Raw genomic sequence first — 20,929 nt, 5'->3', positions numbered from 1 at the left:
TGGAGCAGCTCCACACAAACATGCTGCTACAGCACTTTGCTGCAGGACAAAGTTATTCACATGTCACCTTTGTGGTGCAACAGGATTAAGTGTGGAGCCAGTGAGGGAGAATGTCCTCAGGGTGATGGATTATGAAGTGATGAGGGACCAGAGGAAATGTGGTGATGATGATGATGGTGGTGGTGATGGAGAAGATGGTATAACCCATGGACCTTCCTGGCCCCCGCACCCACAGACCTGGTGGTCGCCTTCTCTTCCGTTTCTTCCTCGATCCAAACAATTTGACGCGCGAGAAAACGTTCAGCTTGCTCGGCTTGTCGTTTGCGCCTTTGCTGTTGCTCGGGCTGCTGCTGCCGCGGCACGCGTTCGCCTTCTCCCGCTCCCTCGCCTGCCGCTTCTGGCGGATCAGGGAGCTGGCGATGGCCGCGGCCCGGGACATCTTCCCCTCGGTGGAGTGAAACAAGGCTGTGCGTCCCGCTCGGAGGGAGAGAGTTCGCTGATGAGGCGATTTTTGGGGGGGTGTGCGGGGAGAGGAGAGGAGAGGAGAGGGGGGTCTACGCCACACACTGCTCAGTTCTCATCACACACCGGCCGCTGCAGCCCCGCAGATAACCGTGGTTTCAAAAGGAGTCCAGAATCCTCCATCGGTGCGTCCTTGCGCGTCATGGAAGTCGCTCAAACAAATCCAGTGCCATGCAGCGATAACGACGCCGCCTCACATCATCATCCTCGTCCTCCTCCTCCTCCTCCTCCTCCTCACCCCCCACGGGATCTGAGCGACAGATGCTGTGTGTTCCACGCTCTGGTGCGTCTTGTGAAGAGCGTGGACAGAAGGGGAGAAAAAAAAGAAAAGAGAGAGGGTGTGCGTGCAGGATCCAAATCCAAATCCAAGTCCAAGTCCAAGTGGCAACAGCCACTCAATCAACAGCTTATGAAGCACACAGGCGGTTATTGTTGTTGCTGCTGCTCATGATGATCATCACTGCAACTGCTGCTGCTGATGCTGCTGCTGATGCTCTGCACCGCTCCCCCGGTGATGATGTTGCTGCTGCTGTTGCTCCTCGACGCGCTCCGTGACAGAAATGCAGCAGCTGGGATGTTTGTCAATGAAACGGTGGCGGCGGCTCGGAGCTGGATCAGTGTGGAGCAGAGGATCATGATGCAGCCGTGCCGTTCATAAAACTGCTGCAGCCCTGCCCGCCCCGAGGAAGACGAGAGGAGGACGTGTGTGCGTGCGTGCGTGCGCGCGCGCGTATGTGTGTGCGTGTGGAGGATGGCTGAGTTTTTTTTTTGGGGAGGGTGAGATGACTTCTTTCACAACAGGCACCTGTAGCCGTGAACCCCACGTGGCTTGATATTTACATGTGAGACTGGATTGTGATGCGTGATAGGGCGCGTGATTGACAGGCGGATGCGGGGGTTAGAGGGATTGAGAGGGAGGGGAAAATTAACGAGAGAGGAGGAATAATTTGGATTAAATTGGATAGTAGAGGTGGAGGGAGGAGTGTCTTTCTTTCTTTCTTTTGCACGAGTCCAGTTTGAGTTGGAGATGATTTCACCTGAGGCCGAAGTCATCACTGTGATAACTCAGGAAAACTGAAATATAGCATTTCATGGCATGATGCTTTATTGTAACAATATGTAAATATTCTTGACAGTGGGTTTGTGTTTGTGTATTTAAAGGGATACTTCACCGATTTGAATGTGGCTTTGTATTGCTAGAATAGCAGTAGTATTTTTTAGAAAATGTGCTTCCCTCCATCAGTTTTTCACTGAGTTGTAAAAAAATCTGTTTTCCATTTTCAAAATGTGCCCTACTGTGATGCAAAACGCGTCATTTGACTCACAGTAGGGCACATTTGGATAAGGGAAAAAATATTTTTTTACAAGTCAGGGAAAAACTGAGGGAGGGAAGCACATTTTCTAAAAAATACTACTGCTATTCTAGCAATACAAAGCCACATTCAAATCGGTGAAGTATCCCTTTAAGCCTCTGATCACTAGTTGGAATAAAGATTTTGGCAATTTGACTAGACAAAGAAAACTGTATATTGTTGTGCAGAGGTGGAAAAAGAACTAAAATATTGTTCTCAAGTAAAAGTACCAATACTTTGAGGAAATATATCTCCAGTAGAAGTAAAAGTAGTCATCTGAAAATGTACTCAAGTAGAAGTAAAAAGTAGATCATTTGAAATGTACTTTAAGTAAAAGTTACTTAGTTACTTTGTGTGGGGTGTGAGGGTAGTAGAAATATGACAAGGGGTCAGAAATCTATCCAAAACTATTTTGGAGCTCACGCGCCCGGCGCGACACAGGATATTATGTCACTTTTGCACGAATGCTGGTGCTAATCACATCATCATTCGTCTGGTTCTGGTGTTTATTTTCCCCCTGTAGATCTTCATTGTGCTGAACTTTTTACTCAGTAACGGATAGGATTTATAAAGTAACTAAGTACAATACTTGAGTCAATATGTACTCAAGTAAAGCACAAAATCCTGATTTTACACAAAAAAAGTATTCAATACAGTAACTTGAATTAATGTATTTCGTTACTTTACACCTCTGTTTTTGTGTATATATATATATATATATTACCTGTTGTTGTGTAAATTTCTCTGCTGCTGGTGAAGAATGAAATAGAGAACTTCTGCCGACCGACAAGGTTTTATTTTCGTTGCAAGGAAAAGGTCAATCTTCACAGGAGTGATCCTTGCTTGAGAAAAGATCCCTTCGCATTCCTCCAATAGACAAAGACTCAGACGGTGCTTTCACACCTCTTTGTCTACTGTAGGCATCTGGGAGCTGGCTCCCTGCTGGTGTGGCAGGAAGGTGCAGGCTTGACACAATACACAATATACAATACACTATACACAAAGGACCTGGTATTCTGTACTGGGTGGGTATTGGTGTTGGGCAAATGTAGCTCTGAGACAGAGAAACTGAATTTACCATTACACCTGTATATATATAAATATAATACCATTATTTTTACAATAAGAGCAGATTTATGGTTAGTATCCTAATCATATCGTACCACCAGATTCTTGAGTGTAAACCCAGCACTGAGAAAAATGACTGGAAATACTAAAACGTAGAATCCAATCAGTTCCAGTTATAAACCATATGTTAAAGGTGCCATAAAATGTAAGAATGTGGCCAAAAACAGTTACTACATTCAAATTCAAAATACCAAGGTCTTTTAGGTTTCGTTTTCTGACGTGACTGGCAACCCGTGGTTGCTCGGCAGCTGAGGCTCTACTGACTGCAATGATTGGTAGACAGCGGTAGGTGGCGCCACATGCCAAAACATGATTTCAAAACATAAACATGATTTGCAGTCTGCAAAATATTTTTTTTAATGCAAATATTTTGTCTGTACTGTTGTTGTTGGTGAGTTCAGTTTGTTATATGAACATTATTCCTGAGTCTCTGTGACATATTAGGAGGATTTTATGGCCAGTTGATTTAGATTTATTACATAATGCACCTTTAAGAACAAATACAAAAAAAATATTGAATAAAAGCAGCAGCAGCATTTTGATTGCATCATGTTCTGGCCTATATTTATTGGAGCAGAATATTTGCTACACATGCTGAACATTCCTATTTGAAATGACTGATCAGCACAACTGTTTTATTAGAAGCAGGTGCATAGACATAAAAAAGATATGAGGTTGTGATCACTGTATCACATCCATCCTTTGAGGACGAGCATGAACATGTCATTCAGTGTCCACACTCAGAAGTGTGTGAGTGAGAAAGGAGATATCGACAAATGACGGGGGGAAGAGAAAATGATGAATGAAGGAGAGGAGGGAAAGGAAGAGACGGAGGAAAAAGGGGTGAAAAGATTGGAGAGGAAGAGAGCCACACAGAGAGGAAAGCCATTTCTAATATATGAGGAGAAATGAGGAAAATAAATTAAAAGAAGGGGGAGCATTGGTGTAGAGAGAGAGAGCTGCTGAGAGTGAGATAGTGGAGAATGAAAGGGAAGGAGAAAGGAGGGGGCGCTCATCTTATTTTGGTGCAGAGGTTCACCGTTGCTGAAAGGGCTGCAGCGTGGATAAACCGACACTTCAGTCTGAATGAGCTGCGTCGTTTTTTTTCTAATTGTTCACTTTGCATTTGCACCAGAGCAGAGGCACAACACACACGCAGAATAGAGAAGAGCAATGCATGTCGTCTGGCCACAGGCAGCCCCCTGCACACACACACACACACACAGATGCACAGCTGTCAGCGCCTTAATGCAGCTGCAATGGTGCACAGCGTCTGCAACTTCAAGTGGTACACACAGGAGCGGAAGGAGACGGTGGACGGATTCGCCGACCGACCGACCGACCTGTGGCACCTGGCGCCGAGCAGCAGGCGAGAGCCAGCGCATGCTGTTTCGACAGTGGAAAAAGGTATAAAGGAAATCGATAGCTGGAGAGCAGGAGGATGTGGTGAGCAGTAAATTACACAACATGACAGAAGAGGAGGCGAAGTCAGTGTAAAGCTGTCGCCCCCCCCCCACTGTGAGAATGAGCTAGTGGAATGTGGAGAAAGTGACAGACTGTGGCTGGGGTCAGGACCTGGTCACTGAAGTGGAGCCTTTTTAGCCTGTCCTTGACTGAAGGAGCTGAATTTACATGTGTGGCCTTCAGAGTTCTAGGTAAGAGCCTTCTAAATGTATAGTTAGTACACTTTATTGGGAGTAGCAGTGAAAAAGAAGCCACAAATGACTCCATAACCAATCTGTGCTGTCCTCTGAAAATATGACCACACACACACACACACACACACACATGCAGCCAATGTAATGAAATGAGTGAAAGCTTGGTCTAGTCCTTCATCTTTCATTCATGAGATCCCCTGCTTTTAAACCCACACCACGTGGCTCTAAAAGCAAAAAGCCACACAAACAAGAGGCCGACCAAATATAATGTTTCAGCGCAAGCGAGCGAGCCGCGGCGTAAACAAACCCGTGACAAACACGGTACATGATGCATTCAATTCACCTTTATACATTATATCATAAAAATTGTAGATGCTGGAGAGAGAGCGAACGCATCAGTGCAGGAATCCATTAAAAGACGTCTGAACAAACCAGTTAAATTATGTAGGGAAGAAGTAAATAAAAGAAATAATAAATCTTAATATTAAACAACCAGTGTGTAAGATTTAGTAGGGTGTATTGGCACAATTAAATATTCATGTAAATCACAATGCAATAGTCCAGTTTAGGGAATGAATACTGGTAGAGGAAAATATCAAGACGCTAAAATATCCTGGTATCTCATGACGTGCTGCTATATTGTATTGATATGGAAACATCATTGACAGTGTTTTCTGACATATTCATCCACATGAGGGTCGTGGGGTTGCTGGTGCCAGTCCTAGCTGACATAGGTCGAAAGACAGGGTTCACCCTGGACAGGTCACCAGTCCGTCATAGGGCCAACATTCTCTACACATACAGTCAATTTAGAGTGTCATATTCATCTGTTTGCATGTTTTTGCGGCTCGTATTTGACTCTGTCAAGCAAAACTATCAGATTTGAATGAGGGAGTGTTTATGACTCTGTCAAGCAAAACTATCCGAATTGACTGAGGGAGTGTTTATGACTGTCAAGCAAAACTATCCGAATTGACTTTGGGAGTGTTTATGACTGTCAAGCAAAACTATCAGAATTGACTGGGAGTGTTTATGACTCTGTCAAGCAAAACTATCAGAATTGACTGAGGGAGTGTTTATGACTGTCAAGCAAAACTATCCAAATTGACTGAGGGAGTGTTTATGACTCTGTCAAGCAAAACTATCCGAATTGACTGAGGGAGTGTTTATGACTCTGTCAAGCAAAACTATCCGAATTGACTGAGGGAGTGTTTATGACTGTCAAGCAAAACTATCAGAATTGACCGAGGGAGCGAATATGACTCTGTCAAGCAAAACTATCAGAATTTACTGAGGGAGTGTTTATGTGTATAAAGCAGTAGCGCTGGGACAGACTGGACCTTTATCTCATCAAACAGCTAAAGAGCTGGATGAGGAGCAGAAGTCATATATTCATATATATGTATATATATATATATATAGCCACAATGTGTGTCAAAATATAATTTGAATGAATAAAATGAATTATTGTCTTGAACTTTACACATCTTACCCTACAGACTGAAAAGAACATAGCAATTCCTGTCAAAAATAATCGCAATTACACATTTATTTAATATTGTTGAGCCCTCATTGAGGCCGCCATGTTTCTATAGCAACCCGAATGGTTATTATGTGTTTCATGATTCGAAGCATATAAGCTTTCAACACAAAAGCGAAGAGGAGCGGTTCCACCCACGTGAACCTGACGCATAAACGTACAAAGAAGAAAGAGTGTTTACATCCTTTCTGGTATGTGAAGGCCACCGTAGTTCCAGGAAAGGATCACTCTACTGCCTCACCTTTCAATGTCACTATTTCTTACACACTGGAAATTTTAAAATCTAGATTTTTAAATGTAGAACAATTATTTCAAAAGACAAATCAATATGTTCAAACAAATATGTTCAAAGGCCAGTTGACGCACTGTAGCGCCACCTACAGGCATCTGACAGCTGACGTTGAAGACGAGAGAGTTAACAATGACAGAGATCTATTTACAGCAAATGCCCAGAGAGAGCTTTAATGAGTGTGATTCTCACTCACATCAGCCTCTGACAATGGAAACGTAGCAGCATGTGTTCACGTGTGACGAAAAAAAACAATGTGAAATAAAAAAGAACAGTTGAAGTGGGTTAATTAGTTGTACTTTTTAGCATGCAGGTAAACAACTATTTGGTAGTTTACTAACGGAGTATCTTGTTGACTGTGTTTAACTGCATAAACAACACTTTAAAAAACAGACTTGATGAGTCCCCTGTAATCAATTCCACAGTAAAACACAAAAAGGTTGAAGCATATGAAATGATAAATTGTAAATTGAAAATGTGAAAGTGAAATGCCAGGCATATTGGACAGTGTTGCAGCCAATGGTTAATCTTATTTTGAGAGAGTTACAGAGGAAAGAAACCGCCCTGCAGGCAAATATGGATTCTGGCAACAACGATATTAGACTACAAGACAATTCTGATCCAAGATCTCTGGGCGTTTGAGATTCATCTTCTCCAGTGAGACGTGTAATGTCAAGGCATTTGACATTTGGAAGTTAGGCCTCTCTGGCTCTGTCCATCAATAATCTGCCCTGAGGGCGTGGAGGACAGCGATACAGCTGCAGGATCAGGAATAATTGGCTCCTGACTGTGATATTCACTGTAAATCAATCGCCTATCATAGCGAATGTTGCCAACTGTAGAGACAATGATAAAAAACTGGAGCAGCTCAGCTCCGGGTGAGTCTGGTTTCAGCACCACGGACAGCGCTTCCCATGTAAAACGCATTTTCACTCAAATGCGACTTTAAAAAATGTGGAATGACATGAATAGCTGTTTTAAAACTCACTTAATGCATTAAATAAACCAAAACAACAACAAAGTATTTTCGCAAAGTCCCTTATTGACCGGACTGTAACTTTAAATATCCAGCCTTTGCCCTAAATCACAGAATCCACAGAGTCCCGTTATTATTATTTTATAACTAATCACACGCGAATATTGTCATAGTCCGATTGAAATCAGATCATTCGAGCTGTTTTCCTCTGCTCCTACCTGAGGTGGATCGGCGAAGAGGGAAACTCATGCTGCGCCCGTGGAGCTCCGGAGCCGTGTGCTCATGGCCTTTTGTGCACTTCCTCGTTGTGCGCTGCTGCTCGACGAAAAAGAGGAGGAATTACCGAAGTTCAAGCCAGCAGTGAACTCTCCACGGCATTGGATCCATTAAGGCCGCGCACATGGCGTTGACGGGAGATCATTACAGAACATTAGAGGCCATTAAGCCGTTGGAACCGGTCATTAATGATTCATCTCGAGGCCCCGCTGATCTGGCACAATAAGAGCGCGAGGGAGCCAGCAGGCCATCCTCAAATCCAAGGATCTATCGAGGAAGTGTAGTGTGTGTGTAGTGGATTTGTCTCTATTAACCTGGCATCCTGACCTCTAATCCTAACCCACAGGTAACCCACACTGCATCCAAAAACCAACATTTATTTCCCTTCATTCCAGATTATCTAGTTTTTCACGTGTTATAGGAACTTTTACACTGGCCACTTTATTATGTACACAGGACTTGTAGCAGGAGTGGCCCCCAGTGTGTAAATTTGACATGTTTTCTGAGTTGCCCACTGGATATTTTCTCATTCTCAGACTATTCTCTGTAGAACCCTATGGTTGTGTGTAAAAACCTGTCTGGTACCAACAACCATGCCACATTTAAAGTTATATTAATGTTGAGACTGTGTTAATTAATTAAGTGGGTGTAGAGCTGCAACTAACGATTATTTTCATAATCGATTAATCTGTCGATTATTTTCTCAATTAATCGTTTGACCAATAAAATGGCAGAAAATGTTAAAAACGTTGATCAGTGTTTGTCAAACCTGGAAATGATGATGTTCTCGAATGTCTGGTTTTGTTCACAAACCAAAATGATTCAGTTTAAATGATTTCTTTGTTTATGTGGAGCAAAGAAACAAAGTAAATATTCACATTTAAGAAGCTAAAATGATCAGATATCTTGTTTTAATATTTAAAAAAGCTTCAAACCGATTATCGATTATCAAAATAGTTGCCGATTAATTTAGTAATCGATTAATAATCGATTCATCGATTAATAATCGATTCATCGATTAATCGTTTCAGCTCTAAGTGGGTGTTGGCTCATGCATTAACAAGTAACGGGTGTACCTAATAAAGTGGTCTGCCAGTGTTTATCATAGCCATAGTGTCTTGAAGAATAAGCACCTTTTCAACAACCAAAAAAAAATCCCCAAAACTCAACTTCAAACAACTTTGATTCTGAAATACTGTAAATAAATAAGTATTAATTTTTGATTGAACACACTATTAATCAAACTGGTATTAATCATATTATGTGTGACCTTCTTAAAGAAAGCTGCATGTGATTGATTCACTGCCTCAGGCAGAGACAAGGGAAAGATCCTTTAAAGTCATTACGTGTACACAAATATGTATATATATATATATATATTACCATTATATATAATACCACATGGGAAACGTTTCAAATTTTGAATAACATTGCACAAATAAAGTAGGGCAAACATAAAATCATCCAAATTATTTTGAGAACCGATTAATCACTTTGAGTGTTTTCTTTTTTATATTTAAAACGAGCTCTGGGATTTTCCCAGCTTCTTAAATGTTAATATTGTCTCGTTTCTTTGCTCCATGTAACAGAGAAACCATTAAAAGTGAATAATATTGGTGCATAGACATCATTTTAGACATTAATGGACCGAAGGACTAATCAATTAATCAACAAAATAATCAACAGATAATCAGTTGCTGCAGCTGTTAAATAAACCTTAATGTTTTTTCTTCAGGCTTTGCACACATCAATATGCAATATCCAACTTAATCAGCCATTCCATTCTGTCGGCATCAGTGCACCAGGACACGAAAACACGTTTCATTCAGTAAAGACGCTCTAAAAACATCATAATGAGGACTAAGAATTCCAATTCACACAACCTGATGAACATTCTTAAAATCTGTCAACTTCTGCCAACTAAATGAATAAAACATAACAATTAAAAGGGCAGAAAAAGCCTGGCTCTAACACACAAAACCACACACACAACCGCAGTTTATCCTCAGTTCACATCAGCACACAGTGCAGTAACAACACTGCTCGGTCAGTCCATGACACAGCCACAATTAACCTCATATTATCGGCCCATTACATGGTTTTGCTGTTCCAGTGCTTCCTGTGTTGCATCACAACAGTGTGTATGTGTGTGTGTGTGTGTGTGTGTGTGTGTTGCCTCTTATATTACAACACGGGAACCGATAAAAGCGGTTGAAGAAGCAGGATGTTGCTGGAGAACATACGCACTCAGCAACTTGAAAAGTGAAGCTAAAGAGAAAGAAGCATCAAAGCTATGTGTGAGAGACAAAACTAAGTCTTTGAAATAAATCTGCTCCCAAGTCTGATTTTCCAAATCTCTGCAAGACAACAAAAGCTGTTATTCCAAAGTAGAATGATTACCTCAAATATTCCTCGTATTGTTTTCCATCCTTTGTTTTATTTTCCTTTACAGACTCTGTAAATCATCCTTTGGATTATTTGAAAGGTGCCATAGAAATGTAAATGATGAGCTGACTCCTTCAAAAACAAAATCCCAGAAGTCCTGTTTGATGTTTATACTGCAGCTGGGGAGAAAAGATTAAGGCACTCTGTTGTCAGGTGAACTTATAAAATGAATGTATTTCTCCAGCACATGAAGGAGAGAGGAGTTTTATTCTCCATGGTTGATCTACACAACATCGAGCATCTGAGATTTTTGTTTTGTGTACTTTTATCTGCCTCACTGCAGAGTACAGAGTCAGATTACCTGGAGGTAGAAGCAGCTGTAGTAGTTTTTGTTGTTGTCGTAGTAATTAGTATGAACAGAAGAAGGTAGGAGTAGTTGCATTGATAGTTGTTGTTGTAGTAGTAGCTGCAGTAGTAGTAGTGGTAGTAGTAGTTTGTGTTGTTGTAGTGGCAGTTGAAGCAGTAGTAGTAGTGTTTTTTGTCATTTTTGTTGTTGTGGTAGTAGTAGTAGTAGTAGTAGTAGTTTTTGTTATTATAGTGGTAGTACTAGCAGTAGGAGTAGTTTATGTTGTTGTAGTGGTGGTCGTAGTAGAAGCTGTAGTAGTTTTTGTTGTTGTCATAGTAATTAGTAGGAACAGTAGGAGGTAGGAGTAGTTGCATTGATAGTTGTTGTTGTTGTAGTAGCAGCAGCAGTAGTAGTGGTAGTAGTAGTTTGTGTTGTTCTTTTGTTGTTGTAGTGGCAGTAGAAGCAGTAGTAGTGTTTTTTGTCATTTTTGTTGTTGTGGTTGTAGTAGTAGTAGTAGTAGTTTTTGTTATTGTAGTGGTAGTACTAGCAGTAGTAGTAGTTTATGTTGTTGTTGTAGTGGTGGTCGTAGTAGCAGTAGTAGTAGTTTTTGTTGTTGTAGTGGTAGTAGTAGTAGTAATAGTAGTTTCTGTTGTTGCAGTGTGGTAGTAGTAGTATAATTAGTAATACTAATTTCTGTGAAGCAGCTGTAGTAGTTTTTGTTGTTGTCGTAGTAATTAGTAGTAACAGTAGGAGTTAGGAGTAGTTGCAGTTGCAGTGATAGTTGTTGTCGTGGTAGCAGTAGCTGTCTTTGTAGTGGTTTTTGTTGTTCTAGTAGTAGTGGTAGTAGTAGTAGTTGTAGTAGAAGTAGTTTTTGTTGTTGTTGCAGTAATTAGTAGTAACAGTTGTAGGTAGGAGTAGTTGTAGTTGCACTGATAGTTGTTGAAGTGGTAGTCGTAGCAGTAGAAGTAGTCGTAGTTTTTGTTGTTGCAGTGGTGGTTGAAGTAGCAGTAGTAGTAGTTTTTGTTATTCTAGTAGTGGTGGTATTAGTAGCAGTTGTAGTAGAAGTAGTTGTTGTTGCAGTAATTAATAGTAACAGTAGTAGGTAGGAGTAGTTGCAGTTGCATTGATAGTTGTTGTCATGGTAGCAGTAGCTGTCTTTGTAGTAGTTTTTTGTTGTTCTAGTAGTGGTGGTTGTAGTAGTACTTTTTTGTTGTTGTAGTGGTAGTAGTAGCAGTAGTAGTAGTAGTTTTTGTTGTTTTTGTTGTAGTGGTAGTTGTAGTCGTTTTTGTTGTTGTCGTGGTGGTTGTAGTAGCAGTAGTGGTAGTAGTAGTAGGACTGCAGTTCTTGTTGTAGTGGTAGTTGTAGTTTTTGTTGTTGTGGTAGTAGCAGTAGTAAAAGTATTTTAGTGTGGCACTAGTTGTAGAATTAGTAGTAATACTTGTTGTCGTGTTGGTAGAAGAAGCTGTAATAGTTTTTGTTGTAGTAGTAGTTAGTAGTAACAGTAGGAGGTAGGAGTTGTTGCAGTTGCAGTGATAGTTGTTGTGTAGTTGTGGTGTGACGCTCCATTTGTCCATGTCATTTTAGTGTGAAAGTCCCTCTTATTTTGAAGTTTTCTTGTTCCTGTCTGTGTGCACTTTACTTTTCCCCTCTGTGATCAGCCCAACCTGCTTCACCTGTGTCTTGTTCGTCACAGCTGTTCGTTGTCTCCTTGATTCCTCAGTGTATCTCAACCACACCTTTTCCTTGTTATGTTGTGAGTTTACCTTCATCTGTTAACCACTCTACACTCTACTTTTTGAGCTCTCCTCTCCGTCTTGGATTTTGAACATTTCACAGTGGATTTTGTTGGTGCATGTGAGTGCTTCTGAGCTTAAAACTCTTTTGTTCCAGTCAAGTGACTCACGTTGATCCCACGACTGTGTAGAATAATTGAGGATCTTCGTTCTGTCTGCCTTGTTTCTAGTGTTGAATAGACTGTTTTTTGTCACTTGTGTTGTTGTAGTGGTAGTAGCAGTAATTTTTGTTGTTGCAGTGGTGGTTGTAATAGTAGTATCATTGGTAGTGGTGGTGGTTGTAATAGTGGTAGTTGTTTGTGTTGTTGTTGTTGTGGTGGTAGTAGTAGTAGCAGTAATAGTTTGTGTTGTAGTGTGGTAGTGAAAATAGTTGTTGTAGTGGTGGTAGTAGCAGCTGTAGTAGTTTTAGTTGTAGTAATTATTAGTAACAGTAGGAGGAAGGAGTAGTTGCAGTGACAGTTGTTTCTGTTGTAGTAGTAGTAGATTTTGTTGTTGTAGTGGTTGTAGTAGCAGCAGCAGTAATATGAGTTTTTATTGTTGTAGTTGTGGTAGTAGAGTAGTTGCAGTGATAGTTGTCGTAGTGGTTGTAGTTTTTGTTGTTGATGTAGTGGTGGTCGTACTAGCAGCAGTAGTAGTAGTTTTTGTCGTTGTTATAGCAGCAGTAGTAAAAGAGGTAGTAGTACTAATTGTTGTTGTTATTGTAGTGGTGGTTGTAGCATCTGTAGTAGTAGTTTTGTTTTTCACTTTTGTTGTTGTGGTAGTAGTAGCAGTATTTGTTGTTGTTGTAGTGGTGGTTGCAGTAGTAGTTTTTGTTGTTGTTTTTGTGGTAGTAGTAGTAGTAGTAGGAGTAGTTTTTGTTGTTGTTTTTGTGGTAGTTGTAGCAGCAGTAATCAGAGTTTTTGTTGTTGTACTAGTAGTTAGTAGTAACAGTAGGTGGTAAGAATACCTCCTGGTAGTAGCAGTAGTTGAAGTGATAGTTGTAGTTGTTGTGGTAATAGCAGTGATAGTAATAGGAGTTTGTGTAGTAGTAGTAGTAGTTTTGTTGTTGTTGTAGTGGTGGTCATGGTAGTAGTAGTACACTTACTTCTAGCTCTTGTTTGTACTCAAATGTTGACATGCACTTTCAATTTGGATAAAAGAGTCTGTGAAATGACATGTAATATAATGTAGTAGTAGTAGTAGTAGAAGGAGAAGTAGTAGCAGTAGTAATTGTTGTTATTGTAGTAGTGGTGATAGTAGTAGAAGTATCTGTGGTAGTAGTAGCAGTACCTTCATTACGTTTGTTGTTGTTGTTGTTTGCTGACGTGATTGTATCATTTCCTGCGATCAGGAAATCAGATACATCTCCATAAGATGAATTAAATCGATTTACTGCACCCTTTCTTTTTTCTTCCTTCTCTCATCTGAGCTGCACAGAAATACAATTTTAGCTTAAGCCAAAGACATTACTGTAATGATGTCAACCAAAATAGTTTCATAGCCTTGGCTTGAAATAGCTAAGCAGCAGAAGCAGCAGCAGCAGGATGGTCCGTTTTGGCAGAAGCTCCCTGGAGAGCAGCCTGGGCAGGTAGCCAGTATCTCATCACGGTCATTCACATACATAAATAAACAGATAAACATCAGCAGCTGTTGCTGTGGTTTCCCCTTCAGGTTTATCAGCCCTGCAAGTGGTTCACCTTATCAGCCACTAGATGGCACCATACTATCAGATAGCATTGTGCAGGAGAAAGCGAGGACACATTAGCTGGTCCTCAGCCTGAAAGAGCTTTTAATGGGTTAAGATGTGGTGCACAAACGTGTGTGTCCAGGTATTGCTATTGTTGTGGGGACCTAAATTGGTTTCACACTCATTGCGGGGACTTGTCTACCTTATGGGGACAAAATGCGAGTCCCCATGTTGTAAATGATTACATTTGGAGGTGAAGAAATGTTGCATGGTTAGGATGAGGTTTGGGTTGATTTTAGGCCAGTTGTAGTTGTGGTTAAAGTTAATTTAAGTAACCAACCTCCCAAGTGAGGACATTTTGGCAGGTCCTCACATCCTGTCAACCCTTAAAATGGCTTTTCTGAGGGTTAACCCTTTAGGGTTTAAGGTTAGAGTTAAGTTTAGGTAAGGGTTAGGCATTTAGTTGTGATGGTTAAGGTTAGGTTAAGGGTATGGGGCTATTAATTATGAAAAAAAAAATATATATTATATATATAAATATATTATATATCATTAATGTTCTCACTAATGCTACAGAAACATTTGTTTTTGTTGCGTCTTTAGAACCTTTTCTGGTATATAGATCTCACTGAGACCAAAACCTGGTCCTAATAAGGGTAGAACCTAGTTTAGAAAAAAAAAAAAATCTGCAGCCATTGATTGATTGAAGCATATAATTTGATGAATAAAGTTGGTGGTTTGTGTGTGTGTATTATGGATGGATTACTGCATAAACTGACAACATTTAATCAGGGAAAAGTCACATGATGCATAAACGGGATTGGCCTTAATTACTGAGCAGTGTTGAACTCTGCTGTGCCACAATGGAGGTTAATTAACTATTGTGCTGCGGTGAAGTGTCTCCTCCTCACACACACACAGAAACACATTTGTAGATGTGGATTAGAACATGATGTACAGTGTATAAGAATGTGAACGAGTTCTTATTCTATTAAAAACTTAATCCCTATAGCCACCGGTGTATTAAAACAGAACAGCGAAAAAGAACAAGTTTGTGAATCTCCGAACGCCTCTGTGTTCAGAGCGTCAATAAAACAAGTTAACGACTCATTGGATCGATTCGTTTGACAAATGTGGACCACAGTAATTGCACAGTAACAGTTTCTTTCCAGTTTAAGCAATTTTCTCCCTTGTGTTTATTTTAGAAAGTGCTGACACATGGTTTTCTTGTGCCTTCACAAATTAAAAATTACATTTTAAAGATATAATCTAGTCCAGACATTTAGTAGTGATGCCCCTTTGGATCAAGACACCTGAACTAATTAATTCAAAACACTTACTGCTTGACTTAAAGGTGCATTATGTGATAAATCTAAATCAACTGGCCATAAAATCCTCCTAATATGTCACAGAGACTCAGGAATAATGTTCATATAACAAACTGAACTCACCAACAACAACAGTACAGACAAAATATTTGCATTAAAAAAAATATTTTGCAGACTGCAAATCATGTTTATGTTTTGAAATCATGTTTTGGCATGTGGCGCCGCCTACCGCCAGCTACCAACCATTGCAGTCAGTACAGTCTCAGCTGCCGAGCAACTATGGGTTGCCAGTTATGTCAGAAAACCAAACCTAAAAGACCTCGGTATTTTGAATTTGAATGTAGTAACCGTTTTTGGCCACATTCTTACATATGGCACCTTTAAACTGTTCTGTTTTATTGTTTTAACTACCACATTTGAAGGCAGCACCATGCAGTGAAGGACTGTACTGCACCTAATATACACTAAAATAATCAGGTATACCCAGCAAAAAGCAGATTAACACAACTTTCTACAAATAATAAAGATGAAATAGAAAATCTGCCAAGTTGTAAAAAGTAAGGTTATTTATGGCTTAAATGTCATGCTCTCAGCCTACGTCTCCTCCTTTCCCCCCTGCTCTCATCTCAGCTTGCAATCAGGTCACCTGCGGTGGGATCACACCTGCTCCCAATCCCCTCATCAAGCCTCTACTTATTTCCTGGTTCTCCAGCTTCTCGTCGCTCATGTTGTCACAGACTTCTCTGGGGTAAATGTCAGGGCTCTCGTGAAGATATCGCATTCTCTTGTGCTTAGTTGTTGGTTAAACTCCAGTTTCGTTCTTCAGAACCTCCTCCCGCGTGCAGGCTGATCTGATCTCAGCCTTCACCTCTGGTTCCTGCATCTGTTAAACTGCTTACTGTCTACGCCTGCCTGCTCCTGGGTCCTTGCTTTAAAGGACTCATATTATCCCCTATTTCTCCAAGTTAACCTGGTTCCCTGGTGTCCTAATGAACATGTCTGTGACATGCTTTGGTCAAAATACCATAAGGATGAAGCACCACAGCAGTTCAATCACCCTGCCAAAACATTCCTGTTCAGAACGCTTGGTTTAGTAGTATCTCTTTAAAAAAATAAAAGTAAAACAAAACTTAAGGGATATGAAACGACATCAGTCACAGAGGCTACTGGGAGCTAACAGCAGTTAGCATTTGGAAAAGTGATCATTTGCAGGCTCTAGCAGGCACATTGCCGTCATATATAACATGTATCCACTGGACAGATAAATCCTCTGAGGCTGGAAGTTTGTGTAGAACTCTGTGCTGCACTGTGGAGCCAAGAATAGAGCGGACTTACAATTTTCGGACACTGTCTTTTACGGACAAAGCGGTGCTCCGCGAGACAACAATTCCAGGAATTTAGCGCATTGTGACGTCCCGGTGACTGCGGAAGTCAACACCGCGATTTGTTTCCTGTACTTAAACTGAGTAGGACTTTGGCGACTGATAGGGCCTCCAGAGTCCCAAATATAAGGATTTAAATCATTAAAAAGTTGATTTTGCATAATATGGGACCTTTAACACTAAAATGAACATCACTGCCAAAAATAAACGGACTCATCCTGGACTCATGCTCTCACTATTGCTGATATGAAACCGATCATTTGACTCGTAGTGTGAATGCAGATTAACCACATTCAGACTGCTCAAAAACCCACTTAATCGCGGGAAGAAATGTCTATTTATTATTTAACAATACAATATTTAACATGACATTTGATTCATTCATTTTATACTTGTTGTATAAAACATTTACACTAAAATCTTGAGCAAAAATCGGAAAGTTATCTGCAAATTCATTGGGTGACTCCATGACCACTGTATTGGATTCCATCATAACATACAGGCGTTATTATTGCTGTCTACTCCCTGTGGATTTAGCCTCTTATAAATCACCTCTGTCTCTTTATTGACTTGGTTTTATTGCTTTTTTCCTTCTATTGACCTGTTTGCTTTTCATCCTTTTAAGCAGTTTTTTTTTGGGGGGGGGAGAAAATGTTACCATAAATAAAGTTTATGGTGCTTCTACTAAACCAGCTCTCGCTTTCACTGTATCTTCCTGTTGCAATCAGAAATGAATTAGTCCTGGCACAATTGAGCGTCAATTGAAGAAGTTCAGGAGAAGGAAAAGGCAAATGACTTTTCCGTCCACTGCTGTTATGAATAAATGAGCTGGCGTTGCTATAATTATCCCATCATGTACTTGAACTGCAACATGATAACACCAGGCCAATTACTGAAATGTAATATTTACAGCAGGGGTCAAGTCGTGTCATGATAGTGATAGTCATGATACCACAATAAAACAAATCGTAGTAGTAGTCGTAAGATATGATAGATATTTCAGAATTTCAAAATAAAAGTGGCTGTGTCCATATGGAACAATATATAGTACACAATAAAAGTGTCAAAATTAATCTATTACTAAAAAGAAACGTATAGAAATAATTACATTATGACTTGGCATTAAGTGGCGGGCCACATACAATTGATTGGAGCACGGGGGCCACAAGTTTGAGACCTGTTTTGATAAAATATGGTGCTTTTCTTTGTTTTTTATGTATTTATTCACTTTCAAAATTTTAAAGCCATCATCATTTGAAGAAAGATCTGTGGAGGATAACGTTTCATTCATGCGCCGGGATTTATTTGCACCAAAACATCGGACAAATGAATGTGAGTGTCTCAGTGATCACACAGAAGTTGCTGCAGCTCTCAGAGTTTGCTGACACTGACACTGGATCATTTACTGACGGACAAATTTAACTGCTGTTAAACGTGTGTGGACCAGATGAATTACTCTGTCAGACTATTATTAGAGACAAAGATGTGACGCGTTTGTTCTTTTTCTTGCATGACATTTAAAAGCAAAGTCAACACCGACCTTTCTACTCAGGCTTTTAATTGATCCTGTTTTACTTTTAGATAATTCATTCTGCTTCTATCTATGTGTATTCATAATCTGTGTCTTTGTTGTACAACAGGATTTAATGAATAGTCGCCCCCTGTTGTACATATTAGGAATGTGACCATTTTAAAACTTTATGTCACAATTATTATTATAATTCTGATTAAAATAATTGTGATCTACGACATTATTGCTATGACTAAATAAATATGTTTTCATATAAAAAAAATTGGTGGTCAGAGACATGGTAGATACAAAGATGATTTTTAATTGGATCACAGATGATGAATGAATGAATAATATGACATGAGGAAAGATGCAGCTCCTCATAGTGGCACATTAGGAAACTATTCTAGTGCTTTTAATCCCAATAATCCCATATGTTATCCCACCACTAGTACATATTTAGTTTATGAATGTTTGAGGTAAAATATTGTAATTTGCGATTTTTCTGACATAACTATATATTTTTTTATTAATGTTTCACCTCAAGCTTCAGTTTAATTTTTAACATTTAAAAGAATTAAAAGTACTATGAGATATCATTGGAATGTTTACTGATATGCTATTTCGAATACTTAAATGTGATATCTAATGTTTAAATTGACACATTTGTTCTGTTTAAAACAGCAAAGCGACTGTATATCATACTATTTCCCACAGTGACAGACTTTAAACCTTTATATGATACACAGGCGTAATATAGGTTTTATTTTTTTGTGTCACATCACACATTTTTACACATATGCTGTGTATTTACCTTTTTTTTTTGTTGTTTTTATAATGAATGAGCACATTACACTACACACACTATATTTGTGCCAGCTCAGCTCATCTCGCAGGGGCTACTCCCTCTTTTGTTTCCATGGCAATGGTAGTTGCAGTTTTGCATCATCGCGCGTCGATTTTATTGCTGTCCAGAGAGGTTGGAATACATTGGTGTGTGTGTGTGTGTGTGTGTGTGTGTGTGTGTGTGTGTGTGTGTGTGTGTGTGTGTGTGTGTGTGTGTGTGTGTGCTGTTGAAATGAGATATGTCAGCAGAAACCTTACTATTGGTGGATTAGTGCTGTAATTGCACCAATACATTATTTAAAAGAGCAAAATCCGCGCAAAAACACGTGCATCATGAATACAATTCACTGAAAATCGTTTTATATTAAATAAAATGAAAGAAAATCTAATAATTCCATGTGACACAATTAAGTCTCCAGCATGCTGATGTCAGCACCATCGCAAATAGCGCTCTCCTGCGCTCTTCTGTGATCACAATAAATGAATAAAAACATGTTAGTTTTTTTATCATCATCACTCACCTTTGGCTGCGTTGTCTTTATCATCTTTGCCTTTCGTTTTCCCGCTCATGGAGCAACGACCGCTGCTTCTGCAGCTGCTGCTGGAAACCAAAGTTCAGCTGGAGAAGATGCAGGTCAGGGTTTCACTTTTTCATCCTCCTCTGGTGTTTTCTTTTTCTTTTTTTTTAAACCCACACTTCCACTTCCACAGACACTGAAACACTCAAGTGAAGCAGTCCAACCTCTCTCTCTCTCTCTCTCTCTCTCTCTACAGCTCCAGTCTCTCTGAGCGCGTGTTTGTGTCTCCAAATGTCACCATACAGCCTGCCAGCGGGAGCGCGCAAAAGAGTGCACGTTGAGACGAAAAGGAAATGACACACAAGGCAATAAACTCAATTTACTTTGACGCACAGATGATCTGAGATAACAAGGCTGTCCTTTCACTATTTATACCATACATCATTTTATTGTCTGCTTTATGTTTTTATAATTTAGTCTGTTTTGTTATTTTAGATGGAAAAAAAAAATATTTTATTTCTTTCGGAAATTACATGAAAAAAGTCGTAACATTACGAGAATAAAGTCATAATATTACGGGAATAAAGTCATATTACGAGAATAAAGTCATAATATTAGGTCTACGAGAATAAAGTTGTAACATTATGAGTAAAAAGTCATTATATTAAAAGAAAAAAGTCATAATATTGCGAGAATAAAGTCATAATATTACGAGAATAAAGTCGTAATATTATGAGAAAAAAGTCACAATATTACGAGAAAAGTCATAATATTACAAGAAAAAGAGAAATATTTTCTTGTAATATTACCAATTTATTCTGATAATATTATGACTTTATTCTTGTAATATTACGAATTTATTCTCGTAATTTCTTTTTTTCCCCTCTTAGTGTGACCCTAATACTCCATCATAGAATCTTCCTCTTAAATCAACGTTATTTTACTTTGTATCATTTATAATACTTTGTTGTTTTTTTTTAGAATATTGTAAATTTTTAAAAAAGTGGATTTTTAAAATAGTTTTATTTCCATTTTAACATTTGTTTGTCAGAGCGGAGAGGCCACGCCGTTTTATGCAAATCCTAAAAGACGCGGCGTTCAAACGTGCTATGACGAGTTTGTACAAATTCATAGACTACTGCTTTTCTGGGTGGGCGGAGCTAATGGAAGTACATTAGAAATTTGTTTGGAATCATGATTGCAACAAGTGTACCAAGTTTGGTTAAAATCGGAACAACTATGTGCGACTTAGACACAAAAGGAAAATCTAAAATTTTGCATTTAACACCACTTTGGCCACTTTCTCTTGCGTAAAAAATTCCCCAGGGGGCGCTACAGAGGCTACGACCGTGTTTGTGCCCTATTCCACTATCGCATTTTTCACCGACCCGAAATCTGTGCCAAATTTCATGGG

The 20,929-nt window shown here is 39.5% G+C and overlaps 1 protein-coding gene across 2 annotated transcripts in view; it reads right to left on the bottom strand.

The window, feature by feature from the left end:
• The window catches only part of LOC310927153 (fibroblast growth factor 13-like), a gene marked incomplete at its 5' end in the record, with an annotated part of 28,435 nt that extends 8,683 nt beyond the window's left edge, over positions 1-19,752 (bottom strand). Inside the window, one exon of one of the 2 annotated variants that reach the window (XM_083889437.1) lies at positions 19,519-19,752. In XM_083889437.1, the coding sequence (XP_083745563.1) occupies positions 19,519-19,567 (49 nt within the window). Of the gene's footprint in view, positions 1-237; positions 440-19,518 lie in introns of those variants that run through there. The other variant, XM_083889436.1, reaches the window with a different exon arrangement.
• Positions 19,753-20,929: the final 1,177 nt, after the last annotated feature.

The sequence above is a fragment of the Microchirus variegatus genome, assembly GCF_963457635.1.
Source record: "Microchirus variegatus genome assembly, chromosome: 5".
Taxonomy (NCBI): Eukaryota; Metazoa; Chordata; class Actinopteri; order Pleuronectiformes; family Soleidae; genus Microchirus; species Microchirus variegatus.
Note: the sequence above shows the minus strand (reverse complement) of the source record. Positions and strands in the feature narration are given on the sequence as shown.